General features: G+C 47.4%; 1 protein-coding gene across 1 annotated transcript; it reads right to left on the minus strand.

Annotated features, from left to right (window-relative positions):
• Positions 1 to 1,488: 1,488 nt before the first annotated feature.
• LOC129344897 (uncharacterized) lies at positions 1,489 to 6,836 on the minus strand. Its single transcript, XM_055001811.1, has 2 exons — positions 6,140 to 6,836; positions 1,489 to 1,631 (listed from the first exon to the last, which is right to left on the minus strand). The coding sequence occupies exons 1-2, from the start codon at positions 6,834 to 6,836 to the stop codon at positions 1,489 to 1,491; spliced, it is 840 nt and encodes a 279-aa protein (XP_054857786.1).
• Between the last annotated feature and the right edge of the window lie 9,573 nt (positions 6,837 to 16,409).

Genomic DNA, 16,409 nt, shown 5'->3' on the forward strand with positions numbered 1-16,409 from the left:
TCCTATGGCATTGTTCGTTGGAGGTCTCGTGCATTTTAAATATTGTGTAATCTGCCTTGAGTCTCAGCAAGAAAAGTGGGCTATAACCCAACAAATGGGGAAAGGTTGTGGCTCAATGGCAGGGCCCCTGTTTTACATGCATACGGTCTCAGGTTCAATCCCCAGCATCTCCAGGAGACGATGTGAAAGATCTCCACCCGAGACCCTGAAGAGCCTGCCAGGCTGAGCAGACAATACTAACCTTGATGGACCAACGTAGGGTTGCCAGCTCCAAGTTGGGAAATTCCTGGAGATCTGGGGTGTGAAACCTGGAGAAAGGGGGGTTTGGGGAGGGAAAGGACCTTGGCATGGCATAATCCCATAGAGTCCACCCCCAAAAGTAACCCTTTTCTCCAGGTGAACTGATCTCTGTGGTCTGGAGACCAGTTGTAATTCCAGGAGATCTCCAGCCACTACCTGGAGGCTGGCAACACTAACCAACGGTCTGATTCAGTATAAGGCAATCTTCAAGTGTCCAAATAAATACTTGGCAGGGATAGAAAATGTTTCTAGTGATCTACGTGCATCACAAAAACTCTGGGTATGGGGAGACTTGCATTTTTACCTTGGCATAGGCAACAATTGATGTTTTCTGTGAAAGGCTAGGACTGAGTGAGAGAAAAAGGCCTGCGGGTTTATGGTTAGGGTGAGATTTGAACCAGGAATTTCCCATCTCACTAGCTCATGGCCACTTCACTACACCAGCTTACCCCCTTCCCCACATCCATTATATCGATCCTATATTATTATTATTTATCATCAACTTGAATATTTACGAACATAAGAATGGCCTGATCCAGCAAGGCAACAGAGGTTCATCTTTACGCAGCATTCTACTTCCATCAAAGGTTATCCAGATTCCTCTGGGAAGCATAGTACAAAGGTGAGGCTGTCTTTTGCACCTGGTGCTGCACCTGCTTCTGAACCTGGAGGCTCCATTTCAAGCTGTCCTGGTTAATCATAGGCATCTCTTCCTTCATAAATTATCCTAATCCCTTTTCCAAAGCCATCTAATCTAGCAACTATCCTCCTCTTATTAAGTTCATATATTTATTTGCTACCTTTATATTCTGCCTTTTCCTCCAATGAGAACCCCAAACAGCTTGCATTATTCTCCTTCCATTTTATCCTCAAAACAACCTTGTGAGGTAGGTTAGACCAAGAGTGTGTGACTGGCCCAAAGTCACCCTGTGAGCTTCCATGGCAGAATGTAGATTCGAACCTGGGTCTCCCAGATCCTAGTCTGCCACTCTAACCACTACACTGCACTGCACACTGTGTGTGAAAGAAAGCGGTTCTTTCCCCGGAGCTGAATCTTTTTACCAACCACATTTGTTGGGGGACATCCGTTGTTTAGGTATTTGGGGTTGGAATGAACAAGTTCTCTTGCTCAAAGACAAATGCTGGTTTCTAGCAAGGCTTTTGGCTGTGAGAGAAAACACACCTACCTCAAGCAAAAGGGTACAGGGTTGATGGAATGATGTTCGATGGGATCATGCCTTGGTCGTAGAAATACCACCCTGCAGAGGCAAGGCTGGCCATAAACACCGTTCCCAGTAAGCATTTGAGAGCTATCGACCTCCAAGATTTACCTGCAAGCAAGGGTCATTAAATATTTAGACACCTGTTATTTCTGGTGGGCACAATATTGTTAGCCCTCCCACTAGAAACAGGCCCTACCCTAGATAGACCAGGTGAGCCTTATCTCATTAGATCTCAAAAGCTAAGCAGGGTCAGCCTTGGTTAGTAATTGGATGGGAGACCTCCAACGAAGATCAGAGTTGCAGAGGCAGCCAATGGCAAACCACCTCTGATAGTTTCTTGCCATGAAAACCCCAGCAGGGGTTGCCATAAGTCAACTCTGACTTGAGAGCACCAAATGCACATACTAGGAGCAGTAGTTACCCCAATTCTGGAGTGCCCTTCCTCCAAGAGATGCCTGAATCCCTGACCTTTTAGAAGCTGACATTTTAATTTTCATTCTGCCAGGCCTTCAAGATGGATCCATGCTATGATAACATTGAGACTTGACTACTGTAATGAACTGTAGATAGGTCTCCTCTTGAGTTAACTCAGAGACTCCTGTTCATGCAGAACACTGCAGTTTAGTTATTATCAGGCGCTAGGTGGAACATGAATATCACTCCCATTCTGCAGTCACTCCATTGGCTGCCTACCAGCTACAGGGCTCAGTTCAAAGTATCAGCTATCACATATAAAGCCCCTCATGGTCTTGGTCCAGCTTATCTACAGGCATGCCTCTTTTCCTATGTTCTACCATGACAGCCTCACTTATCTGAACAGGGCCTTCTGCAGGTGCTAACTCGCAGAGAGGGAAAATCAACAGCTGCCCATACACATGCATTCTCTCTGGTGGCCCCCACCTTATCGAACAGCCTATCTGAAAAGGTCAGGAAAGTTCCCACTCTCCTGGCTTTCCACAATGTGCCAAACTGAATTATTCAAGATGACTTTTTACTTGGATAGGAGGGCTTTAAAGTAAGGAAGTGGTCTCAAAGAGATGCATCAGTAAAGAGATAGAGACTATAGACTTTACTACTATGTACTGTCTGTTGCTGTAAGTATGATCCTACTGGATAATTTCTATGTTGTCCTATGTATCAGTCTCAGAATTGCTAATGTTTTATTTCAGTATTTCTTCAACCCTGCATTGGATTCTTGCTAGTTAAAATCTTTGCGAGTCCTATTATATTGTTTATTGAAATGCCTTTGAAATTGACTGTACTGACTCACACTGAGTAGCCCGCCTTGAGTATATATGAGAAAGGTGGACCATAAATAATGTAAATAAATAAATAAGAGAGGAGCCCTTTCCTAGTGGTAATTTGTTTTAGCACAGAGGACCATTCTTGATGCTATTAGGGCAGGCTTTTGACAGACTTCATCCTTTATTTTCTTTATAATTGCATTTATCGATCATTTCTATTTCTTCGTCAGAAGATACAATATACCAGCATTACAAATACGCAAATGTAAACAAATAAACCCGCATAGCAGTTCCGCAGGTAACCGGTCTGCTTTGTCTCTTGTATTCCCGTCACTATTTCCGAGTGTCAAATCAGACATGAGAGGAAGATCCATATGTATTCATTCACATCTCCTTCTGTTCATGTGTGAGAGGGTGGGTTTTCTAGTTTTATCCCAATTTCACACCGAACATAGAACACAGACTGTAAGCCAAACAATGCCAAACAATGTGAACAGCTGCCAGGCAGGTTTGTGCATACTCTCAGTTGATTGGCAATCAGCTGGGAGTTGGTTTCTGATCCTGGGCTGCACCTTGCCAGTTCATGCAAAACAGTCACCAACAGGTTGCAAACAGTGGTTGAGAAACTGGCATATAAGTAGTGAACTGAATGAGAGAATGTTCGAGCATCCCTGTTTTTAACCCACAATGGAGCATACAGGACCACAACAAGAGCAAACCCCTGCTCTGTTCTCCCCTCTTAAATGCCTTTATACATTTTTTTCTACATCTAGCTACAGTATCACAGGTAAACCAAGCTGGAAGCAACGGAGCATGTCATAGTAAGTATAGCTAAAAATACTGTTGGAAGAGGAGGACTCAGGGCTGTCCCTTTCCTCTGGTTTCAGAGGAGGACAAACCAGAGAGTTAAAAAGACAGAAAGGTCAGGGCCTGGGCCGGCATGTCCATGGAGGCGGGTCCGGCAGCTGCCTTGAGCGCTGAGGTGCCGGAGGGGGCACCGGGGGCGCGTGCTGCAGAGCTGGCGGCGGCAGTGCTGGCGGCTGAGCAGGAGGGCTGGGAAATCGCCCATGTGCTGCCCCAGCCACCTGCTGTGCCTGGCCCGCAGCTGCTGTGCCCAGCCGGGAGCGCGTGCTGGTGGAAGCTGTGTGGGGCAATCTGAGTGGGCAGCCTCCCAGTCCTCCCGCTCAGTTGCCCCGTGTTGCCGTCACCGCCTGCACACAGCTGCAGGCAGGGGCGGCGGGCCTATTGAGGCCAGGTAGGCGGTGGCCGCAGGCACGGGGTGCCGGAGGGAGTGCCGGAGGAGGCGCGGCGCGTGGGAGTGCGCGCCACAAAGCACCAGCCTCCTATCCCTCCCACCCCGCGCCGCTGCCGCCGCCAGCACAAGCCCCCGGCCAGGCGCAGCCACCACGGGCAGGCATCTGCGGCGGCGCAGGCAACCGAGCGGGAGAGCTCGGAGGCCGCCCACCGCAGCAATCGGGCCAGCGGCGGTGCGTGCAGTCCCGAGATGACGTCACACGTGACATCATCACGCAGGCTGGTGTGTGCGTGCGTGCGCGCACGCGTGCACGCAGGGGTGCCTGGCCGGCCGCGAGCGTGGTAAACCCTTGCGCCACCTCTGGCTGCAGGCCAGGCGCAGCAGGCGGCAAGGTGGCACGGGGCAACTGAGGGGGAGGACTGGGAGGCCACCTGCGTGCTGTCCCAGCTGCCAGCTGTGCCAAGGGCCAGCTCACAGTGGCATGCTGCGTGATGACATCACACACAGTGACATAATCACGCAGTCCAGGTGCACATGTGTGTGGGGTCGGCAACAGCCCTGAAGCTGCCCCCTGGCCTCAGGCGCCAGAAATTCTGGCACCGGCCCTGGTTAGGGCACTCTGTTTACTGTTTACTGCTCTGACTATCCCTTTGATATGTAGATTGCTACTTTCAGGACTTCCTCCTCATGACATCCTCACTCTTCTCTTCCTGGCATTGATCCCGGTAACATCTCTCTCTCTCCTTCTCCTCCCTCCATCTTGGCAGCATGGATGTAGGACTTGTCCTAGCTTCCATGCCAATCCTTAGACTAGATAGGTAGATAGAATATCTCTTCTATCAGAGTATGGAGTTCCCACAATAAAGAACTCTTATTTCCTTTCTAAATATAAACAAGTGTATGCTTTGTTATTTTCCTTTCCTGCACACGCACCAGCCAGCAGAACCAGCTCACAACCACTTATGATCACTGCTAAACGATAATCTCTGCTAACAGCCCAAACATGCAGAGCTCATTTTGAGGGGGAACGCGCCGGAACACAGTTCCGGCAATTCCCCAAAGAGGTCACATGTCAGGTGGCCCTGCCCACCTGACTCTCGGCCATTTTGGGCCCATTTCAGCCTGGATTGGGGCCGAAACGGCCTGGATTGGGTCTCTAACGGGTGGTGGATCACTCTCCCATTTAGCAGCAGCCTGATCCTGACCATTTTGGGCCCTTTTGCGGCCATTTTCAGCCCCTTTTTGCCATTTTGGGCCCAATTTCGGCACTGAATGGCCAGGATTGGGTTCAAAACAGCCAGGATAGGTGATGTCAGGGGGTGTGGCATATGCAAATCAGTTATGCTAATGATACACTTCCGGTGATGGCAAGGGGTGTGGCATATGCTAATGAGTTATGCTAATGAGTTATGCTAATGAGTTCCTCCAGCTCTTTTTTCTATGAAATGACCCCTGCAAACATGGAATACTTTATTGTCGAAGGCTTTCACGGCCGGAGAATGATGGTTGTTGTGGGTTTTCCGGGCTGTATTGCCGTGGTCTTGGCCAAGACCACGGCAATACAGCCCGGAAAACCCACAACAACCATGGAATACTTTAATTAGGTTTCTGGAGCCAACATACAATTTATTTATCAAATACCTCCCTCAACTTACGCACAAGCTTGTGGATCTTGTCATATCTAGTTTGGCCCTTAAAATATGCGAGAAACAAATTGGGTGGCAGGGTGAGGGTGAACGCTCGTCTTCATGAAGGTAGAGAAGTCGGGCATCAGTCAGCAGAGGCAGCTGCACTCTGGAGTGCCGCCCTTCCCCCTCTTAACCCTTTCCCCTCTGGTGGTGTTTCTGCTTTTCCCTCTGCAGGTATGTCTTTCACCACATATTGAAGCCTCTGTGGCTCCGTTTTGCTTTTAAAAATGAATCGGGGGAAAGTGACCCATGACTGCCTTTTGATTTAATTTCAGTTGAGAGGGTGGCTTGACTGATGAGCTTCCGAGAGACAGCAGCAGCGTGAGTGTTTGTGGGAAGGGGGAGTTGCCAGTATCATGTGCAAGAGAGAATGGCAACATCTTTGAAGGGAGTTGCGATGTACCTTTTGGTCCCCCCCTCCTGCCTTACCCCTGCCAGTGTCCAATCCCTCGCCCTGCTCGATAGCCCTCCCAGCGCTTGTCGCACCTCCACATTTGGAGAGGGCTTCTGACGCACGGCAGGCCGCCTTCATGATGGCCAACTTTCCGTGTGGGTGGCCAGGGATGTAGATCTCGACCTCCACCTCAACGTCTTCCAGCTCCAGCGCCTTGCCTTGGTCCCCCTTGCTGACTGGTTGCCGGCCCCGTTTGTGCGGCACCTTTGGGAAGACGCCCCGGATCAGCTTCTCCAGCTGGCAACGGGCCTGCACTTCTTCTCCTTTCTGCGGTTCCATGACGATTCCCACCAAGGCGCACGGAGCTTTTTGGACGAACTGTTTCACGTCCTTCAAGACCTTCCGCAGTTCGGCCTGCTTGCCTTTCATGCTGGAGGCCCGGCACAGGAAGAAGATGAGCTGGCATGGCTTGATTCCAGGGGGGCACAAGGCATTGCAGTGGTTCTTGAGGACCTCCCCAGGGGCAACGGAGTGGCAGGTGGTCGCAAACAGGTCCTTTACAAAAGTGCCCATGAGAGCATGGATATCCTTGCCCCCCACGGTCTCCCCAATGAGGAGGACCTCAGGTCGCCCCCCGATCTTTTGTGCCAGGACCTGGAAGTCCTGGAGAGCCTTTTCCCCTGGGCATGGTGTACTGGGAGGCTGCCCTGGGCCCTGCCCCTCCTTGCTCATGTCCTGCTAGCATGGATTCAACTGCCTTCTGCTCTTGGCTAATCCTGAAGGGTTTCCAGTTACCTTCCCTCCAATGATGTCACAATACACACACACGGGCAGGCACACAAAGCTCAGTGCAGACCCTCCCCATAAGCCAGGCCAGAGGGGCACAGCCCCACCTTTAACATTTTATTTATTTATTATTTTTGATGTTTATTGCGCCCTCCCTTCACAAGCAGGCCCAGGGCGGATTACATCCAATAAAACACACATATAAATTACATTTTAAAAAGTTAAAAACCGAAGCAATACAACAACACAGCAGTAAAAATACTCAAAAGTTCACAAAAGGCAGCAATCAACTCAGCTAATAGGAGGCAATCGATCCACTTAAAAACTAGCGGGTGGTGGGTACCTCTGACAGGGAGGGATCAGACATTCCTTCTTCTTCACTCTATGGGTTGGTAGGGGAGACCTAGCCTGGCGTCAACCATACGCCTGGTGGAACTTCTCTGTCTTACAAGCCTAGCGAAAGGATAATAAATTCTGCTGGGCCCCGGTCTCATTAGACAGAGAGTTCCACCAGGTTGGAGCCAGGACTGAAAAGGCCCTGGCTCTGGTCGGGGCCAGGCGGGCCTCCCTGGGGCCGGAGACCACCAATAGTTGTTTTCCTAATGACCGGCGCGTCTTCTGGGGCACATACAGGGAGAGGCGGTCCTGCAGATACGCTGGTCCGCATGGGGCTTTATAGGGCTGGACTGAAAACCAACAGCTGGCACCCGTCAGATGGGGGATCGCTGGGCTTCAGGAGTGGGTTGCTGATGAGGCCAGTGTGTGCGATCAGCAACATTCAAAGGCAAAAACGTTCCTGGATTGTTCTATTTTAGTTGGAAATCGTCTCGGTTATGCTTTCGTCTGGCTGGCAGGACTGGAGTGGACATGGAGGGCTGAGTGGGCATCCGGATCATATAACATAGAGTTAGACCTTAGGCTGTGATCTAAATGAATCCTCAGACTCTTCCCAAAGTCACATGGGTGGCATCCATCACCAACAGTGAAATCCGAACCAGAGTTACTATGGTCTCAGCCCATCGAAATCAATGGGCGTAGACTGGAGTAACTCCGCTTAAGATTTTACTGCATATCACCTAAGCTGTGACTGTCCCTGAAGTCTCAGAGACTTAAAGAAAAAAATAATTGTGCAAGTCCTGAAGGGCAGTATATAAACTGAATGCTGTTGTTATTGTTATTATTATTCTCATTATTATCATTGCAATGATTATCTTGTTGTCATACTGAATTACTCAAAAAGGCTTTTTACTCAAATGGGAGGGCTGTATTGTTGGGATGGGGTCTCAGATGCTTCGCTAATGTGTTAGGGACCATAGACTTCACCATTATGTTGCCTTACATATTATCTGTTGCTTTAAGTATGTACTCCTGTATACTACCTGTGCTTTATGTTTGCTTTATGTTGTCTAATGTCAATCCTAGAACTGATTATGTTCTGTTTCACCATTTTCTTCTACTTTGTATTGGATTCTTGCTAACACTGTATCTTTTAAAACTCGTATCTATTTACCCTACGACATTGTTTATGGAAATGTCCTTGATATGGATTGTACTAATCTCATACTGTGTAATCCGCCTTAAGTCTCAGTGAGAAAGGTGGACTATGAATGACATAATTAAAAAAATTATTGCAATTATCATCATCATTATGTTTGAATGTCTGTGGGGCCAGTAGACCAAAACTGGGGCATTGGCACTGAGAGGAGATACCTTAAGAGACCATTGGCAGCACAGCAAGACCAACTGGCCACGATCCATGAATCCCTTTCTGTGCTGTGAACTCCAATGGCCCCTCTGGTTTTAAGCACATTCGGACATCTCTGAAAAAGATGCGGCCTCTTCTCTCTTCAGTCAAAACTTCCTTGTGGAAAGCCCTTCTGCCATCTCACCATCAAAAACCACAGAGTTCTGCTAGGCCATTGAGGTTCATAGCGGCACACTAGCTCTGAATTCAGCCACAGAGAAGTTCACACAAGCAAGACATGGTATGACCTGTTTTAATCCTCAAGACTCGATGGTCTAAACTTCCCAGTCACTGAAGGCTGACCTTATCCGGCCCTTATTGAGACTGCTACTTAACAGAGAAACAAACCTCCTCAAAATAACAGAGTCCAAGCTCTTGGTTAAAAGGTTTTATTCAGGAATCAGATCATTTCCACAGATATGTCCATAGGATTACTCAGAAGCAAGGTAAGCATCTAAGCTTCCCTATTTACTTGCTTGCTTTTGATAGATCAGGTCTGTCTTTCTTCCCTTTAAGGCCTTCTCAACACTGATTGCAAATTCCACAAGGTTATGTATGTACTGCGCGGGTGGACTGCCCAGCATCAAGAACTTTTTCAAAAACCTTTTGTAAATCCCAACACGATCTAACCAGGAAGGCAGACAATCGAAAGGCCGGGCTTCTCCTGATGCGCTTGGTCCTTTTCCTTCAACTGGCAAGACTTTGCAGGAAGCTAGTCTAGGATGCGCTCGTTGCCCCAGAGAGCTGGCGGGGTTTCCCAGCATCCAACCCTTTGCAAAAGAATAGGAGCCTTGGAAGAAAGGACATTCCGTCCTCTTGGGCGCTAACGGAGCAGGTGCGCAAGTCTTGGAGAGGGGCACACGGGCTAGTTGCTGGAGAGCTGGTGCGCCCTGGGCGCAAGGCTTGGAGAGGGGCGCACGGGCTAGCCAAGCGTAGCCTTTCTCGGGACAGGCGCGCACGCAGCACCTTACGTGGAGTGGACCGCGGAGGCGATTGTGACACGTCGCAAGAGGCGGCGGAGGAGGAGGGCAGCGGCGTCCGCGGGCGCCAAGCCAGGCGGGATGGAGCGCAAAGAGCAGCGGAGCGGGAGCCCGGGTCGGCGGGCCGGGCGAGGCAGCGGGCCGGGCGAGGGCGAGGGCGAGCCCGAAGCGGTGGTGCAGCGCACGCAGGTGGTGCTGCTGGCGGGTGAGTCGTGGGAACCCGACGGCGCCCAGGCCGTGCTCAGCTCCTTCGCGCACCACGTGCTGCCCCCTACCAGCAGCCTCTGCAGCCCGGCCCGACGCGCCCCGGCGCTTAGCACGGGCGAGCCAGACCTGCCCCAGCCGCCTTCTGCCGCGCCCCCTCCGCCCGGACAGGCCAGCGGGCAGCTCATCTTCTTCCTGTGCCGGGCGTCGTCGCTGCGGGAGCGGCTGCCGCGACTGCGGGAAGTGCTGCAGGGCGTGCGAGAGCAGAGTCGCGGCGCCCCGGCCGCCCTGGTCGGCGTGATCGTGCAGCCGCGGGAGGACGAGGAGGCGGAGGCGCGGGAGCGCCTCGAAGATCTGCTCCGCGAGGTCTTCCACGTCGAAGGCGCCGCGCCCGTCGAGGTGCACACGGCCATCTTCAAGCCTGGCAGACCCCAGGGCGCCCTCGAGGTCAAGCGCGTCGGCGGCAGCTCGTCAAGCCCCCAGGCCTCGGGTGAGCGATGGCCCGGGCGAGGTGACCCGTCTGAGCCCTGCGTTGAGTGGGGAGTGTTTCTAGTTGGCTTCCTTTATGGAGTCAAGCCATGTCGTTTTAGGTCTTCCTCTTTTCTACTGCCTCCCACTTTTCCTAGCATTATTGTCCTTTCCAGAGAATCTTGCCTTCTCATGATGTGAGCAAAGTACCATAGCCTCAGTTTTGTCATTTTGGCTTCTAGGGAAAATTCAGGCTTGATGTGATCTAGAACTCACTTATTTGTCTTTTTGGCTGTCCATAATATCCGCAAAACTCTCCTCCAGCACCACATTTCAAATGAATCAATTTTCTTTCTGTGGGCTTTCTTCATTGTCCAACTTTCGCATCCGTACGTAGTAATAGGGAATACCATTGTATTATCTTGATCTTGGTCCCCAGAGAAACATCCTTATCTTTAAGGCGCTTTTCTAGTTCTCTCCCAGCAACTCTTCCAAGTCTCAATCTTCTGATTTCTTGGTTGCAGTCTCCCTTTTGGTTGATGATTGAGCCAAGGAATAAAAAATCTTGAACAATTTCAATTTCCTCATGGACAGCTTTAAAATTGTGCAATTCCTCAGTAGTCATTACTTTTGTCTTCTTGATGTTCAGCTGTAATCCTGCTTTGGTGCTTTCTCCTGTAACCTTCATCAGTAGTCATTTCGAGTCTTTAGCTATTTTCTGCCAGTAACCTAGTGTCATCTGCATATCTCAAATAGTTAATGTTCCTTCCACCAATTTTCACTCCACCTTCTAGATCTAATCCCGCTTTCTGTATATGTTCTGCATAGAGGTTGAACAGGTAGGAAGAAAATATGCATCCTTGTCTGTCACCTTTGCCAAATGGAAACCATTCTGTTTCCCCATATTCTCTCCTGACAGTAGCCTCTTGTCCAGAGTACAGCTTGCACATCAAAATAATCAGATGTTGTGGCACCCCCATTTCTTTTAACACTCTCCATAGCTTTTCATGATCCTCACAGAAGTTTTCTCAATTCTATAAAACACAAGCTGATTTTCTTCTGAAATTCGCTGGTAGGTTCCATTAACCATCATAAATTTGCAATGTGATCTCTGATATCTCTTCCTTTTCTGTATCCATCTTGAACATCTGTCATTTCTCATTCCATATACGCTAAGAGTCTTTGCTGTAGTATTTTGAGCATCATTTTGCTTGCATGGGAAATTAATGCAATAGTTCAATAGTTGCTGCACTCTTTGGCATCCTCTGTTTTTGGAATTGGAATGTAGACTTAGCGTTTCCAGTCTATAGAACATTGTTTTGTTTTCCATATTTGTTGACAGATTCTTGTTAAGATTTTGATGGACTCAGTTTCTGTAACTTGAAATATCTCTATTGGTATTCCATATATTCCAGGTGCTTTGTTTCTTCCAATTGCTTTGAGTGCAGCTTTTACTTCAGTTTCTAAGATTTCTGGTTCTTTGTCAAAAGAGTCTTCTTCGAAGGTATTGGTCATCCTTCCATCTCTTCTGTATAGTTCTTCAGTGTATTGTTTCCATCTTTCCTTTATTTCATCCTGATTAGATACTGTATTTCAGTTTTGATCTTTCAGCATCCCAAGCTGTGTCTTGAATTTGCCTTTGATTTCCTGGATCTTGTAAAACAGATCTCTTGTCCTTCCTTTTTTGTTGTTGTCTTCTATTTCTTTGCACTGGTTATTATAATAAATTTCTTTGTCCCTGTGTGCAAGTCACTGAAAAGCTGCATTTAGAATTCTGACTCTATTTCTGTTACCCTTTGCTTTTGCTTCTCATCTGTCTTTAGCAATTTAAGAGTTTCCTCAGCTATTCATTTAGACTTCTCTTTTCTTTTGGCCACAGGAATAGTCTTTGCCCATTCTTTATTGATAGGTTTCAGCCCATAGTTCTTCTGGCTCACGATCAATTAAACTTAGCATTGCAAGTGTGTTCTTTCATAGACTTTAAATTCTTCAGGAATAAATGAGAGTGTACAGAAGGAACCGTACATAAATTGATGTACTAGGTTCTGGGTATTTCGGTGATCTTGCTTTATTGCTAAGATGCCTTGGGTGCTCCTTTTTTTGGCTGATTTGGCAAAATGTGATTTTTAAAATAAATATACTTGGTGCTGAGCTATTTATGGGGCGGGGAAGTTCCTGCTTATACCAGAGACTTTAAAATCTCGTATCTCTGTAGTTGAGCCCTGGCTTTCAGAGAACATTTAGGGGAATAAACCTTGGTCACCCATGTCAGCAGGGCCAATTTACCAAACTGTTCATTGGTCTAATCACCCAGGGACTTTGGAAACGTCCTCCATACCTGGCATCCCCATTCCATAGCAGGAGAGCTGCCCTAAGGAGCTCTACACGGAATCCGACTCAGATCTATTCCATTGGGCTTATTTCCTGGAAAGTGCTTTTAGGGTAGCTCGGAAAATTCCCTAAGAAGATTACCCACAATTCTCAAAAAGAGTCCAGTAGCACCTTTAAGACTAACCAACTTTACTGTAGCATAAGCTTTCGAGAATCACAGTTCTCTTGGTCAGATGCATCTCACGAAGAGAACTGTGATTCTCGAAAGTTTATGCTACTGTAAAGTTGGTTAGTCTTAAAGGTGCTACTGGACTCTTTTCAATTTTGCTACTACAGACTAACACGACGAACTCCTCTGGATCTATGACCGCAATTCTCAGGCTCTTATTTCCCCCCCCTCCCCACAGCCAGCTCCATGTGGTTGGACAAATCAAAACTGATTCAGATATTTGGAGCCATGCTGTCAGCCGGAACAGTGGCATATGGAGGCTATTACTTCTACAACAATCCTCCTGTGTGAAGCGCCGAACCCTGCCAGTGCTTCTTCCTCCCTACTTGGTTAAGGTAGGTATGTGAGGGGGGCAGATAGTTATGGAGATGCTGCGGTGAAAACTCTACTTTGTGCTTTATTGAAGTGGGTGGACAAATTAAGTATCAGGAGGATTGGGATACCTTTATATTTGAGCATCAGCTTTTGTGAACTTTTTGTGGATAGTGCATAGTGCATGATATCCAATAAGCAGTCCGGTCCACAAAGGCTGATGCTGGAATGGAAACCTGTCAGGTCCTTGAAGTGCCGCAAGACACTCATTTTTGCAGCAACTGAAGTAACATGGGATTGAATTGATTGGATGTGGATGTCAGAGGGCTTGAGGGGGAAATCAGCACAGGAGAGACTTTAAACATTTTGTATTCAGCATTACATTCTATCTCACAATATTTGGCTTATTAATTTACTAGTTTCACTATTTAGCTTAACTGTTAGTCTATTTTAATATTAATTGCCCATTCTACATTTGATAGATTGACCTATTGTATATATAAAACAATTGATCTAATCATGCAAAAAGAACACAGTAAGAATAAGAACCTACTAAGAACATAATAATACAAATAATATTAAAAAAGAGAAAATTAGTAATTTCTGTGGCCGATTATATAACTCACATTAATTATAAGTAACAGAATATATAAGCTTTTAGTTGCTGAAAGCTTATTACATTCTGACTGTGAACATTTGAGTTAATTTATTTAACACTGGAGCATTTCTGTGCTGCTTTTTCCCTCTGAAGACACTCAAAGTGGCATATAGAAAATTCCAAATTTTGACAAATAAGGCCAACAAAGAAAGTACAAATATACCTGGGCTAGTCCTGGTTCACTGAGCTGCCTACTGCAAGCCTCAGGCTATGAGCCGTGGCCTAAGAGCCCTTAGTTCACTCCCAGTGGGCTGTATCTCTGGCCCTACCCAGGCTAGGTACCCACAAGGAGAAGAGAACACACACAGGTGAAATTGGGTGGGGGGCATTTCCCAGTGATTTATTCCTCTAGCAGTCCCTTACAGGCTTCCAGTGAGTATTGAAAGGATTCATTTAGGTGTCAGGGTATTTCTGCATTTGCAGACAGAAGCTGATTCAGCACACATTGGATAATGCACTTCCAATCCTCTTTAGAGATCATTTGGAACTGAATTTTTCGAGTGTGAAACAAAAAATCAACTTCCAAACGATAGCTGAAGTGCATTGAAAGTGCATTATCCAATGTGTGCAGAATAGTCTAGAGAAGCAGCTCAACACACACACACAGCTACTCTGATCTGTGCTACCGTAACCCCAAGGTTAGATTACTGTAAGGGGCTGTATGATGGGGCTGCCTTTGAGAAAACTTGGAAGCTTCCACCAGTAGACAATGCAGATGTCCGACTGCAGACGGGAGCTAGCAAGACTGGCCATATAACTGAAATCTTGAAGCATCTATACTGGCTGCCGGTATAGCTCAATCCAAAGTGCTGGTTATAAGCTCTAAAGCTCATGATAGCCTGGGAGCAGCTACATACCTCCTGGACCATTTCTCCCAGTCTGGGTTCTGAAGAGATCTGCGCTTGTCACAATAGGGGCTGCTTACAGTCCCAATGGTGGCTGAAGTCAAGACGGTTTTACGTCTTATTCATGCTTTTCCAGTGGCATCTTGAGTCCATTGGAAGGGGCTGCCTTGAGAAGGGTAATCTCTAGCAATTATTAAGGAAGAAAAAGGCAAGGAAGGATCCTTGAAAATTAACCTGTGGTTGTGCTGGTTGTTTTGATCTAAGGTTGTTTTTCATATTTATGATGTTATCCATGTATCTGGACACTGCTTTGTGTGAAAGTAGTATATCAGTATTTTAACCTCCTAAGCAGAGCCACCCCTTCTAAACCCATTGACTTCAGTGGACTTACAAGAGGGTAACTTTGCTTAGGATAGTTTCAAGTGGGTAGCCCTGTTGATCTGCAGTAGAAGAGCAAGGTTTGCATCCAGTAGCACCTTAAAGACCGACAAGATTTTCCAATGTATAAGCTTTTGAGAATCACATCTAGTATCTGATGAAGGCAGCTTGACTTTCATAAGCTTATACCTTAGAAACTCTTGTTGGTCTTTAAGGTGATACTGAACTGAAATCTTGTTCTACTTAAGATGGTGCTGTAAATTATCATGTATGCACAATCCTGTCTATATAGCTATGAATAATTCTACATATATTCTTGATGCTGTTCTCCTAATGTGGTGTCTGCATTTCTTTTCCAGTTCTTGTGCCCATCTGGATTTTCAGCTGCGAGCCAAAATAAAATTTTACAAAAATCCAAAAGGCATTCTTGTGGCCATACAGTGCAAAAGACCTGGGCCATGCCCAGTCTTATACAGGTGGGAGGCCCCCCGAACAATCCTGGCATAGCACAGGTTGTGTTGTGCACCTGTTCACCTGCTTGAACTCTATGATCAGCGCTGGAAAACATTTCCAGCTTCCTCCTCCTCTCCAAAGGGGAAAAAATCCAAACTCTTTGCCTGTTCCCAGTTTAGAAACAAAATCATGTGCTTCCAGGCAAAAGTGGGCACATCTGTGTGACAGCAGAAGGAGAGAAGCATTATCATTTTTTTCCTGTTTAAGGCCTAGGCTTGCAGCTGTGACCTACCTTATTTTGTGTGGGGGGAAATCTTAAATGCTGTGCATGATTTACATAGTAGGTTGCAGCAAGCAAATCAGTTCAATTATTTAACATATGGGAAAAGCAAGCCAAAACAAACAGGGATCTCTCGAGTGCCCCCCCCTTTCTCCTCCATGAACTCTAGTGCAGGGGTCCCCAGCTTTGTTGGACCCACGGGCAATTTTGGGACTTTGAGACAGGGTAGCAGATGCCAGCACTGAATGGTTGCTGTGGAGGATAGTTTCAAACAGTTGGAAGGTCTGACTTATGAAGATGCCACTATTTCTGAACGGTCACTCCTTGCAGCCCAAAGGTGATTGGTCCTGAGTCTTCTGAAGCACCTCCTGCTCTGGTGAGGTGGAAGAAGGCCAAGATTGGCTCTTTACTTTGCAGGGAGAAGTCATGGGTGTCAAGAAATGGACATTATGGCACCAGGGTCGTTTCCGTACGTCTTACCTGCTTGCGGAACTTCACGTGAAAGACCCAGAAGACACCGTCTTCTCGCCCCAGGAAGATGATGATATCCAGGAGTTTTGCACGACTTTGCTCAGAACTCCCAGATTACAGCGTCTTCCTGGTGCAATTTCGCATGAGAAGACGGTGTCTTCCAGGT

The sequence above is a fragment of the Eublepharis macularius genome, chromosome 17, assembly GCF_028583425.1.
Source record: "Eublepharis macularius isolate TG4126 chromosome 17, MPM_Emac_v1.0, whole genome shotgun sequence".
In the NCBI taxonomy this organism is placed as follows: domain Eukaryota; kingdom Metazoa; phylum Chordata; class Lepidosauria; order Squamata; family Eublepharidae; genus Eublepharis; species Eublepharis macularius.

Excerpts from the sequence above, each read along its gene's own strand:
- LOC129344897 (XM_055001811.1), bottom strand. The coding sequence starts at position 6,836 with ATGAGCAAGGAGGGGCAGGGCCCAGGGCAGCCTCCCAGTACACCATGC. Across the intron at positions 1,632-6,139 it reads GGGATTGGACACTGGCAGGG|GTAAATCTTGGAGGTCGATA; the intron begins GTAAGGCAGGAG and ends CCTTGCTTGCAG.